Below are 10,724 nucleotides of genomic sequence, written 5' to 3' on the forward strand. Positions count from 1 at the left end.
CCCCCTGGGGCCTTCACCAACAGCCCTGGGCACATCACCGCCCCGTGCCCTGTCACCCCCCAGGCTGTCACGGCTTGCTGTCCCCTCCTGTCACCCCTCAGGCTGTCACTGCCTGCTGTCCCCTCCTGTCATCCTCCATGCTGCCACTGCCTGCTGTCCCCTCCTGTCACCACGCAGGCTGTCATGGCCTGCTGTCCCCTCCTGTCACCCCCGACGCTGCCGCTGCCAGCTGTCCCCTCCTGTCACCCTCCAGGCTGCCACTGCCTGCTGTCCCCTCCTGTCACTCCCCAGGCTGCCACTGCCTGCTGTCCTCTCCTGTCACCCCCCATGCTGTCACAGCCTGCTGTCCCCTCCTGTCACCCTCCATGCTGCCACGGCCTGCTGTCCCCTCCTGTCACCCCCAGGCTGCCACTGCTTGCTGTTTCCTCCTGTCACACCCAGGCTGTCCCCAGCCACTGACCCTTCCCATCACCCCCAGGCTGTCCCAAACAGTTGTTCCCTCCTGTCACCCACCAGGCTGTCCACACCAGCTGTCTCTCCCTTCACCCCCCAGGCCTGTTACTACCAGCTGTCCCCTCTTGTCACACCCAGGCTGTCCCCACCTGCTGTCCCCTCCTGTCCCAAGGCAGCCTGGGGGAGATGCTGGGGCTCTGCCGAGTGGCACTTGGCTGCCTGCACCGCAGGGACAGCGCAGGAAGGGGACATCTCAGGGTGTCGCAGTGTTGTCCTTGTTGTACTCCTCCATGGTATTAATGATGGTTCCTTTTGTAACTGGCTTTTATTCACTCTGTCTGACGGGGCTTCCTCTGGTAGAACCAGTGCCAAGAGGAAAAAAGGGCGCAGTCCAGTCGCAACGGGCGCGGTGCACACTGTCATCTTTTGTAATGCTTCATAAAATAGCTTTTATTTAAATTCTGTATCTGCAGTATTTTTTCCAAAAATGTTCAGTTAAGGAAGACGAGAGAAAGGGTGAGTCCACTAGCACGAGCGGGGAGAGCCATGTGACCTTGACCTTGAGCGGGGATAACCACGTGACCTTGACCTAGAATGACAGCCCCGACTCTTCTCTCTGCCTCTTCTTGGATATGGTGGTGATCGTGGGTAGGAATGAGAGGGGGCATGACTAGATGATTGAGAGCAGCAGCGAGGGTGGGAAGGACCTGATCTTGACTTGCAGTAGGTATGCGAACTTCTAGAGCGAGAAGAACTGGCATAGGGAGACCTGGACCTTAAAAAACAAAACGCAACACAAAGGAAATGAATGAAGTTAATTCAAAACAGTCACTCACACCATTTTTTTTTCTCCCAAATTTGTTTGGGTTTGGGGTTTTTTCCTCTCCATACGCTTATGTCAAAGCTTCTTTCAGCTGCTGATATACTGCTGCTGCAAACCGAAGAGCATGGCGGCGTGTAAAGGTTTCTGCTTACGAGCCAGAACGGCTGCTGCTGTGGTAGTGTAAAAACACGCAGGAAGGGTAAGTCTGTTCCCACTCACTTCTATCGCATGGACTGCCCTAGCTATGGATGGATTTCAGGGGTGTCTACTGGTCTCTGCTGGTACATGGACATGCAGATGTCTCACTACCCAGCATCCACCTGCAGGGCAAATCACTCTTGCTGCCGTAAGATGCAAAACAAGTGAGTCTTAATGGCTACAGCGCAGTATCAACTGTCAGGAAAGCAGGGTTTAGCCTGGAGGCAGTAAAGCTCCATTTGAAAATGCCAGCTTAGTCTATTTAACTTCACTACGTATTTGGCAATTTGTACAGCATGCAAAATGCCCCACTTCTAGCCAGTGGTAGCCAAATTCTGCACATACCTCTAGCTCCAACCAAGGCCGGTGACTGCATTTCAAGAAAAATCCTAGCTAAAAGCTTCTAAACTCAGTCTCCAGTAAGCTGACGGAATGCCACTACTCTGGGAAAGATACTGACAGCATTACTACAGAGAGCTCTTCAGATTCCTGCCCAAGGGCTTTTTAAGGACAGAAGACAGCAGCTATCTTTAGATTTTTCTTCACGAGTTATTCCATGTATGTTCATTCCTCCTCCAACTTAAGATTTCCTTACGCAAGTCTGATCTTTTAATTTGTAAGAAAAATTTAAGGATGTCAGCAGAATCTGAGCAAAAGGCGCCAGTTTGCAGTCCAGGTTGCAATCCGTCTGTGCGAGATTAGACGACAGAGGCAACAAAGGCAATTCCTCTCACGTATCTCCTCCAAAGTGCTTTGAGGTAACAGTTACAGTCAGAGCACGGAGGCACAGGAATCCACACCTGTCCAGTTTCTAGCCTCCTCAGGGCTGTCAGGAGGCGAAGGATGTCACTACAGAGAAGCTTTGGCAAAAGAGACACCCGTTCCTTCTCAACTGCTGCCCAGTTATAACTATCAGTCACCTGTAATCCCTGCCATCTTTGAGCTAGTGACCTACATGTGGAGCTCCCATCACTGCTCGTCCCTTGAACCATCCAACCCACCTCAGGATAGAGAGGTGGACTGGAACTCCTCCTGATTCTTCTAGACAATCTGCTTCTCCGTTAGGGACATGCAACGCAATTACCTGGGAAATGAATGCCTGCGCTCCTCCTGAAACTCCTCACGTGCCACCAATTCCATAGAAGAAGTGTTTGTGAACACTTCGGGTCTGGGCTTTTTCTCTTCCCTGTTAAAATCAGTTTGACCATTATTACAATTATAGTTGGATATTTATTCCAAACAGACACCAAAATACAAAACACGGCCAAGATGAGAAAATGTTTACTGCATGTAATGCCAAACACGAACATCCTAGTCAAGCAAAACGAGTTTAGAATTCCCCCAGGATTCAGGGAAAGTTCTACAACTCCATTTGTCTTGCTTGAGTTTTGCACATTTACCATCTGCAATGAAAAGGTCTGTTGGATAAAACACGATGCCATTTTTGCTTCTGCCAGATGCACTTTAGTGTAACTGCAGTCCAAGGTGCTAACGAAATACCAAAGCGCAAACCCGTGCAACTTCCTGGAGCCAAACACTTACTCCTTTTGAAGTCTCCATTGTTCCCGTAAAACTCCTCCCTAGACAAGGGAGGCCAACGGCATCCTGGCTTCTGCCTGAAATACGGTGGCCAGCAGGACCAGGGAAGGGATTGTCCCTCTGTACTCAGCCCTGGTGAGGCTGCACCTCCAACACTGGGTTCGGTTTTGGGCCCCTCACTACAAGAAAGACACTGAGGTGCTGCAGCGTGTCCAGAGAAGAGCAACAAAGCTGCTGAAGGCTCTGGAGCACAAGTCCTGTGAGGAGCAGCTGAGGGAACTGGGGTTGGTTAACCTGGGGAAAAGGAGGCTGAGGGGAGACCTCACTGCTCCCTGCAACTACCTGAGAGGCAGCTGTAGTGAGGTGGGGGTCGGTCTCTTTTTTTTCCCAGGTAACAATTGATAGGAGGAAAGGAAATGGCCTCAAGTTGCGCCACAGGAGCTTGAGATGGGATATTCGGGAAAATTCCTTCACCAAAAGGTTTGTCAAGCGTTGGAACAGGCTGCCCAAGGAAGCGGTTGGGTCACCATCCCTGGGTGTATTAAAAGAAATGTAGAGGTGGCGCTTAGGGACCTGCTGTAATGGCAGACTTTGTAGGTTTAGGTTAACTGCTGGACTCAATGATCTTAAAGGTCTTTTCCAACTAAACCTAAATGACCCTGTGATTCTATAAAGAAAGTGCTGGTGTCGCTGGGAGGGTATTTGAATGAGTCGCTGGCCGTGCTGTTGGCTGATGACATGTTTGCAGGAGCTGGGGGATATTCTGGAGCGGGGCGGGGGTATACCCAGCAGATGGAGGCTGACCAGGTGGAAACTGAGGAGGTAGTGGTGGTGGTGGTACCGCCAGCGGGAAAGGAAGCGCCTGGGGTGGGGGAGGATGCAAGGGAGGTGGAGGCACAGGTACAGAGGCTGCTGTTGATGATGGCAGTGTCGGGGCCTGAGTCCTCTGGGTACGTGTGCTACGTGGATGTCCTCCATTTGAACTCCCAGAGAAACCCAAACCCGCGTGTCACTGTCACACTCTGCCCTGATTTTAAAGAGGAATGTGAATGAAGCGGGAGCACGGTGGCGAGCCCTTCTTGTTCTCAACCTGAGCATTTTTCTGGCAGCTTCCTGTCCATTTGAGCCTACCCTCATTTCTGGATCCTCACACTTGCCTTCCACATCCTCACCCCAAGTAGTTGCCTCAGGCTTCTCCCCCTACATTCAGCTTTGTGACTGTGGGCAGAGGCTGCCCATGCTTAAAGGAGACTCCTATCTCCCAGGTGCCAGGTGCCCACGGCTCCTCTGCCACTCCTCGATACACTTCCTACTTCACACTTCCGAGCTTCAAAGTACTGCACAGATATTAACCAAGCTTCTCTCCAACTTCCTTTCAGTTCTTCCCCACAAACTTCCTAGGTTGTTGCCTCGTGATGATCTGTTTGGCCTGGTCTTGTCCCTGAACTGTTCTTTCCTTGCTTACTGAACCTGAGAATTTTAGGTATCTCTGGGACGGATTGCTGTGTTTTCTTTTGATTTATCTTTAAGATTTTATAAACACGATGCACACTTATAATCTATCCATAACAAATACATACCAAAAGGAAGAACTAACTGGTAGGGCAATAACAGCAAAAACAGATTCCTCTCTCTCCAACGGAGAGAAAGCAGCTTGGCTATTTGAGATGACTAGACTAAAGAAATTCAAAATGGTCATAAAAAACCAGCACTGACTCTTCCAACAATTTGCTCCATCACTAAGTCATTAAGAATCAAATGTTGGAGGCTGACTTCAATTGGGAAATCAGTTTCTTCAGCCCTATCCAGCCAGTAAGTAATTCGAAAGGGTGGCTTTGCACCTCATCCTGTTGTTATGTTTAATTTTGATATATACTTACGGTTTCCTCCAAAGCGTTTCTTTTTCAGAGTCTACTTTTGGGTCACATACTGGAGTTTTATTTGTAATCGTTTTACTGCAAGCACAGATCCCCTTTGTTAGAGCCAACTCAAGCTGAGCCACTTAAAAATGAATTGCCACTTGTATTCTCCACAGCTATCTGTGCATACGCATTTCATTATAAATCAGCTACTGTAGAAGTAATGTAGGTGTTACAGCCTGGTTTAACAGGTTACAAGTCGTCAGAGACTGAATTTCTGTGAAATACTTACAGTCCCCAGCCTGGTCTGCCACCTGCTGAGCGAACCGCACTGGCTCTCATCGGATGACCTTTTGGAGTGGGGAGAGGAAAAAGAAATAAATCCCATTCAGTTCATCTGAAGATAATTTTTTTAGAAGAAATTCTAAAGTTACGGTCACTCACCAGGTGTGGGTATTTTTTGCTCTTGGGGGCCCAGAAGACATGGTACTGCCGGTTGTCTTGCTACAGGAACCGGAAAGCCCTTGTGAATAAATGCAAACAGTTGGAAAATAAGCTCTAATAAATACTGTATTTCAAAAGCATATGTTGAAATAAAACTTAACAGACCGCTGACTGACAGAGAGGAAGATTTAGAAAGTTTGGTGGCAGTCACCTGAGCAGCAGGTGTCACAGTCACAAGTGGTCGTGCAGGCGGTGACGGCGGCTGTCGCTGCTGCTGCTGAATCTCCTTATGGAGCCCTGTTGTGTAGCCGGTTCCATTGTGGAAGTTGTTCACAGCCTAGAGGCAGAAGAACATGGACAAAAAGATCAAAGTGTCAGATTATGATGACAATAGATGAAGAAAAGCCTCCACAGGGTAAAATGACTTGTATAGTCCTGTACATGCTATCAAGCCTAGAGTAAAGCAGCACACAGAGATAGGAACACATCACATGAAACACTGCTATTAAGGACTGGTAGCTCAGAGTATCTGTAGTTAAAGGACTTCAGTGTTAACAGCGAATCTGAGAGGCAGGCAAGCATGTTTAGACAAAAGTTTGACCTGAGTTTGCCTGATTATCTCTAAAGAGTTGTCAGCTTCTGTAACAACAGACAATGCATTTGAAAAGTAAATGCAGCCTTATTCAGTTTATCCTTCTTTAAGGAGATGTCAATAATTTCCTCCCTTTCAGCTTTTTACAAACAGACTTTCCTTACAAACAGTTGATGAAAAAGTCACCACGTTACCTGGCGCAGGAAGTTGTTGGCAACTAAAGCGTCAGGAGAAACACCTGTCTGATGACACGCCGGGCAAGTATGTTCCTCCGATTCCAGTAAAGCTGTTCTAATACCTGTGTGTAATTAGAAGCGTCAAAATAGGTTTCAGCCAAAGTAGGGAAATCTTTGGGGTTCTCATCAATTATAAGAACACACAGACGATTAATGGCTGGATATGGTCTTGAATGGAGAGCATGAAGCTATAAATGTTCATTAGTGTAAAAAATGCCCAGTATGCAGCAAATCGCTATACAGTTTTGACATTTCCCTGTTGTAACAGCTGAAGACCATAGAGTGGGCTGTGTCCTGATGTTTGGACTAGTCTTTTTTCTACTACCGAGTACAGCAAGAAGCCACCAACATCAAGGCTAATGAACAAAGCACATCTCAAAAAGCCATGAGTCGGTTCGAGTTTTGAAGGTTTAACCAACTCCTGTGGCAAAGAATGTAGATTAAATGCCCGACTGCCTGTTTGTGGCGGACCAGAGTCAGTCACCAGAGCTGGCCCTATAGTTGTGTATGAGAGAAAGAGCTGTGGACAAACTACGTGCATTCCATATCTAATACTGTATTCACCTGCACAATTATGCACTCTTCTCGTACTCGACCTTCCGCATGTGAAGAAGATTTGACTAGATACACAGAAAGGGAAAAAAGCTCTTTGGCCTTTGGGTTTGTTTTTTTTTTTCCCCCCCATTACGGAGAAGAGGCCTTTCCTACTCCGGGCGTACTGAAGTATGAAATAGACCTGGTAGCACAGGTGATCTCCTATTCCTGCTTTCAGAAGATCTGATGTGGTGTTTTGGATTAAAAAACACGGGAGGGGAGTTTACTCCTTACATTACATTACGCACTTACATTCGTCACAATAACTTGCTCCACAGCATGGAATAAGCGCTGCATCCGTCACTGGATCTTTACAAATGGGACATAACAACTCGTTTGGAACAGGCCTGTCTGCGGAGGAGGAGGAGGGCTCCTCTGGTAAAAAGGGTGGCTTTTCCTTTTTCTCTCTAGCATAAGCTTCCCTGGAGGGCAGGTGGGGAAGGAAAAAGAAAAAAGTGAAAGATGGGAAAGGAAAAATTTTCCAAGCTTTGGATTTTATCAAACAAAGGTAATAGATGGAAGTCTTCTCACTCCACATTGGCTTTCTACAACGTAGGCATTTACGCTAAATGACTTCTCTAGAGCCACACTATCAGAAGAAGAAGGAGGGGGGAACATTTTTCCTTCTGCAGAACTCTCCCATCCGTTGGATCAACTACGAAATGAGCTCAGACTAGAAAAATAATTGCTTGACAGCTAGAGAGCAGGGGAAAGGAATCCCACCTCTCCTTTGCCAGAGGGTAAGTGCAAATTGCTGGATCAGGGTAAAGTTCGTCCCCAAGTAATTTCATTTTGTAAATGAAAGAAGTCTGTGCTACAGCTTCTACAACAGGAGATCCATGACAGAAAAAGGGAAGTGCTACCGAGTGCACTTTCCAACAGCCACTCCTGTCAGCACACAGCAGTAATTTCTTAGTTTATAGCAACAGGAACACTTCAGCCCGTTTCACACATGAGATTTGTTAAAAGTCAGAGGAGGAGGAAATCTCAGTCCAAGGGCTATTTGTTAAATTTTGCAAGAAGCCTTTGAAACATAAACCAGAAGCAAAATGAGCATTCAGAGAGAATGATGCCAGCTGGAAACACTACTGAAATGCCTTGCAGAAATACAGGTTCTTAGCATACCCCAAGGTCAGCCAGCTTCCCGGGGCATGAACAGTAGGACTACTCTATTTCAATATGGGAAAGTATTGCAGATTTTAAGGTTAAGATACGACGGTAGTGCTTCCTCCCTCCTAATTAGAGGCTGGCCACCTCGGCTGCATTGCCACTCAGACATTTACGCATGGTTGCTCTCATTCGCATTTTGGTCGGTCCGATTAATTCCATACTTACGCATTAATAGTTGGTATTGCGTATTTCCCAGCCTTTGTCAGCATGGCACCTTTTGTGTTGGGATCCTTCACCTCCACCAGGAAACTCCTTGGAATTCCGGTGCTCCTTTTAATTCTGCAAACAGGCTCCACATTTTTGTCCTGTTGAGAACAGAAATGCAGACATCTCTCCTCTTCAGATGCACACTTAAAATGACGTTTCAGAGATAATTTTAAGCAGCGAAAGCCTTTAATCCCCTCCTTTTACCTAACATAATGGCTGCTCGACTCAAACTCCTGCTTTCCCCAACGAGCATAGCCAGGACGTACCACAGGTTTGAGCAGAGTTTTGAACCCAGTCGTCATTCTTTGGCTTAACTTCAGGACCCTTCAGGGTGAAACAGCCCTTTGCTCACCGTCCGCTCAGAGCAGAGGCACAAACCTGTTCCCCCTCCAAAGCCCCTGGGCAACGTGTGAGAGCTTAATTCAGGGTCTCCAAATCAGCCCCCATGGAAACTTACATTCACATCTATATAGGAAGGCTGAATTCATCCCTCCTGCACGTACATTCAGGGACTGATGTTGAACGGCATGAATATTCAGCCAGAGGCTTCTGTAGTTAAAACTGACAGATACTCAATAGACGGGGTCGACAGAAACCTCTTGTTTTTAGAGGAAATACCAACAACTTTGAACTGTCATTAGAAAGAGTTAGAACCAGGAACATTTCCAGTACTATTGAAATAGATACAAATATGTATGAAAGTTCACTGAGAAAGATCTATGGACATCTTTAATGTCTGTGACCTAGAGAAAAAAAAAGAGAAAAGGATTTCTTTCAAAGGAGAACGTCTCCTTTCCTCTGTCCTTCTTCTCTACCAGTGATCTGGATTCTGAGTGCTGTGCCACTGTCCTAATGGCTGGGATAGGGATACTTCTTGTAGGACAGGGAGGAGGTGACAGTGGAGATGATCAGGCTGGGGAAGCTGAAGGAAAACGCAAGCAACTGGAGTTGCCTGGAGCAAGAGTGGCCAGCTTCCGAGCTAGGTCACCTCGTGTCCTCAGCTCCCATGCAGGAGCTGAACCACACACATGGACTGCAAAGCAGTGTGACCCATAGAAAAAAGTTTGCTTGGCTCGGGATCGCCCAGGGGCATTTAACTGCAATTCCGCCCTTGTCAGCAGGAAGGAAACATGCCCTGCAAGCACACACTGAGGCACGACACCTTGCCCGGGGCTAAAGGGTACCTCAGGAGACCTACATGGGACCCCCCAGCACCTGGATTGCTGGCTGGAGGATGGGTAGGTCAAAGGACCCTGATGGGAGCCCTGCAGGCTCTCATACATTGGACCAACGGGCACCTTCCCTTGTCATACAGAGCATCCTCTCGGATGCTCTGGACAGTTTCTGGTAGATCTCTGGAGAAGAGCTTCTCCCCAGGCCTCTCCCATGGGCTTGCTCACCCCCGGAGCCCTTCCCAAGCACAGCCCCAGCAGGTGGATGCAACCGGCGTTGCAGGGAAGAACAAGCAGCAGGCACCACAGTCAGCACTGCGGGAAAGCTGGGACCCCAGACACCCACCCAGGCTCTCCAATCCCAGCCTGGCCCACAAGAGTGCCTTTATCTCCCTTTCCCAGAAGTGCTGAATTCCCCTTCCAGCATTAGCCACTGGACCCACGCTGCTTCTTGCTGCAGTGTACAACAGCCACAAGAGAATTTGCTAGATGTCTCTGATTTCCTGCATTTTTCCTGAACAGGGCGGGTGTGTAACTCTCTGAATCATTTCTATTTGAAGCAAGGCATTGCTTAGGGTCAACAGTGAAACGAGACACGGGCCATCAAAAGCTGACTACTTTTCCCCTTCTTTGCCATGGTCACGGCCTACCCCACAGACTCGCCCCTGGCCGTGTCGGCCACCGGCTGGGTGAAGGTCATGGCTAACCGGGCAGGGGCTCCTGTGTGGCGCTCATCCAGCCCTGATTGCCAAGGGTGAAGCCTTAGCACCCAGGTGGAATAAAGCCTTCCCAAGCAAGGGTGGTGCTCCAGGGGCACCACAATTCCTGCCGAAGCTCACCACACATTTCATTTCCCTGTGGCGCCTGGCAGGACACGAGCGGCTCTTGACTGCTGCTAGTCCCCCCGTCTTTTGGTAAAAATGGAAGTTTTTCCTCCTGCTGGGCCTGCTCCAGTTCCAGCGCCTTGGGGCCTGAGGCCTGGCACGGCCTGTGTGCCAGAGGCCTTCCGACCGCTAGGCCGGCCTCCACCAAGAGGAGTCTGCCTCAGGCCACAACGGTCACCTCTAGGAAAAACGGCTTCTTTTATCGAGCAGGACCCTGTCCAAACCCCAGGGCAAAGCGCTGGCCGCAGGCGCAGGGAGGTGGCCCTTGCCCCCTGCCCTGTCCTGCTCGGGGCTCCCCGGGGCGAGGCAGGCCCGGCCATACTGGAGAGGGCCCCAGCCCCGCCCCGCAGGCCCCGCCCACTTTCCGTTGGGCTCAGACCGTTGGTCACGGGGAGCCCACGGCCACCACAGGCAGCAGGGCAGAGCCGTGCTGGCACGCAGCGGCGCTGGCAGGAGGCAGCCTCTGGCCCAGCAGCGCTGCCACAGCACCAGCACCCCGCTTCCCAGCCTCGCCGTCGCCGGCTGGGCCCCCTCCTCGCTGCACGGCCAGGGC

General features: G+C 49.4%; 1 protein-coding gene and 1 long non-coding RNA gene across 3 annotated transcripts; both read right to left on the reverse strand.

Annotated features, from left to right (window-relative positions):
* Positions 1-5,160: 5,160 nt before the first annotated feature.
* LOC130153553 (uncharacterized) lies at positions 5,161-5,397 on the reverse strand. Of its 2 annotated transcripts, none has more exons than XR_008823455.1 (2): positions 5,317-5,397; positions 5,161-5,207 (listed from the first exon to the last, which is right to left on the reverse strand). It is a non-coding gene; the product is annotated as an uncharacterized LOC130153553 (long non-coding RNA). The 2 variants fall into 2 exon arrangements; XR_008823454.1 differs by having other exon boundaries at positions 5,161-5,222.
* A 33-nt stretch (positions 5,398-5,430) lies between these two features.
* Positions 5,431-8,417, reverse strand: LOC130153723 (E3 ubiquitin-protein ligase RBBP6-like). The gene is made up of 6 exons (XM_056348979.1): positions 8,320-8,417; positions 8,074-8,187; positions 6,991-7,160; positions 6,103-6,206; positions 5,493-5,653; positions 5,431-5,440 (listed from the first exon to the last, which is right to left on the reverse strand). Exons 1-6 carry the CDS (start codon positions 8,415-8,417, stop codon positions 5,431-5,433), a joined length of 657 nt encoding a protein of 218 aa, XP_056204954.1.
* Between the last annotated feature and the right edge of the window lie 2,307 nt (positions 8,418-10,724).

This window comes from Falco biarmicus, chromosome 8 (assembly GCF_023638135.1).
Source record: "Falco biarmicus isolate bFalBia1 chromosome 8, bFalBia1.pri, whole genome shotgun sequence".
NCBI classification, from domain to species: domain Eukaryota; kingdom Metazoa; phylum Chordata; class Aves; order Falconiformes; family Falconidae; genus Falco; species Falco biarmicus.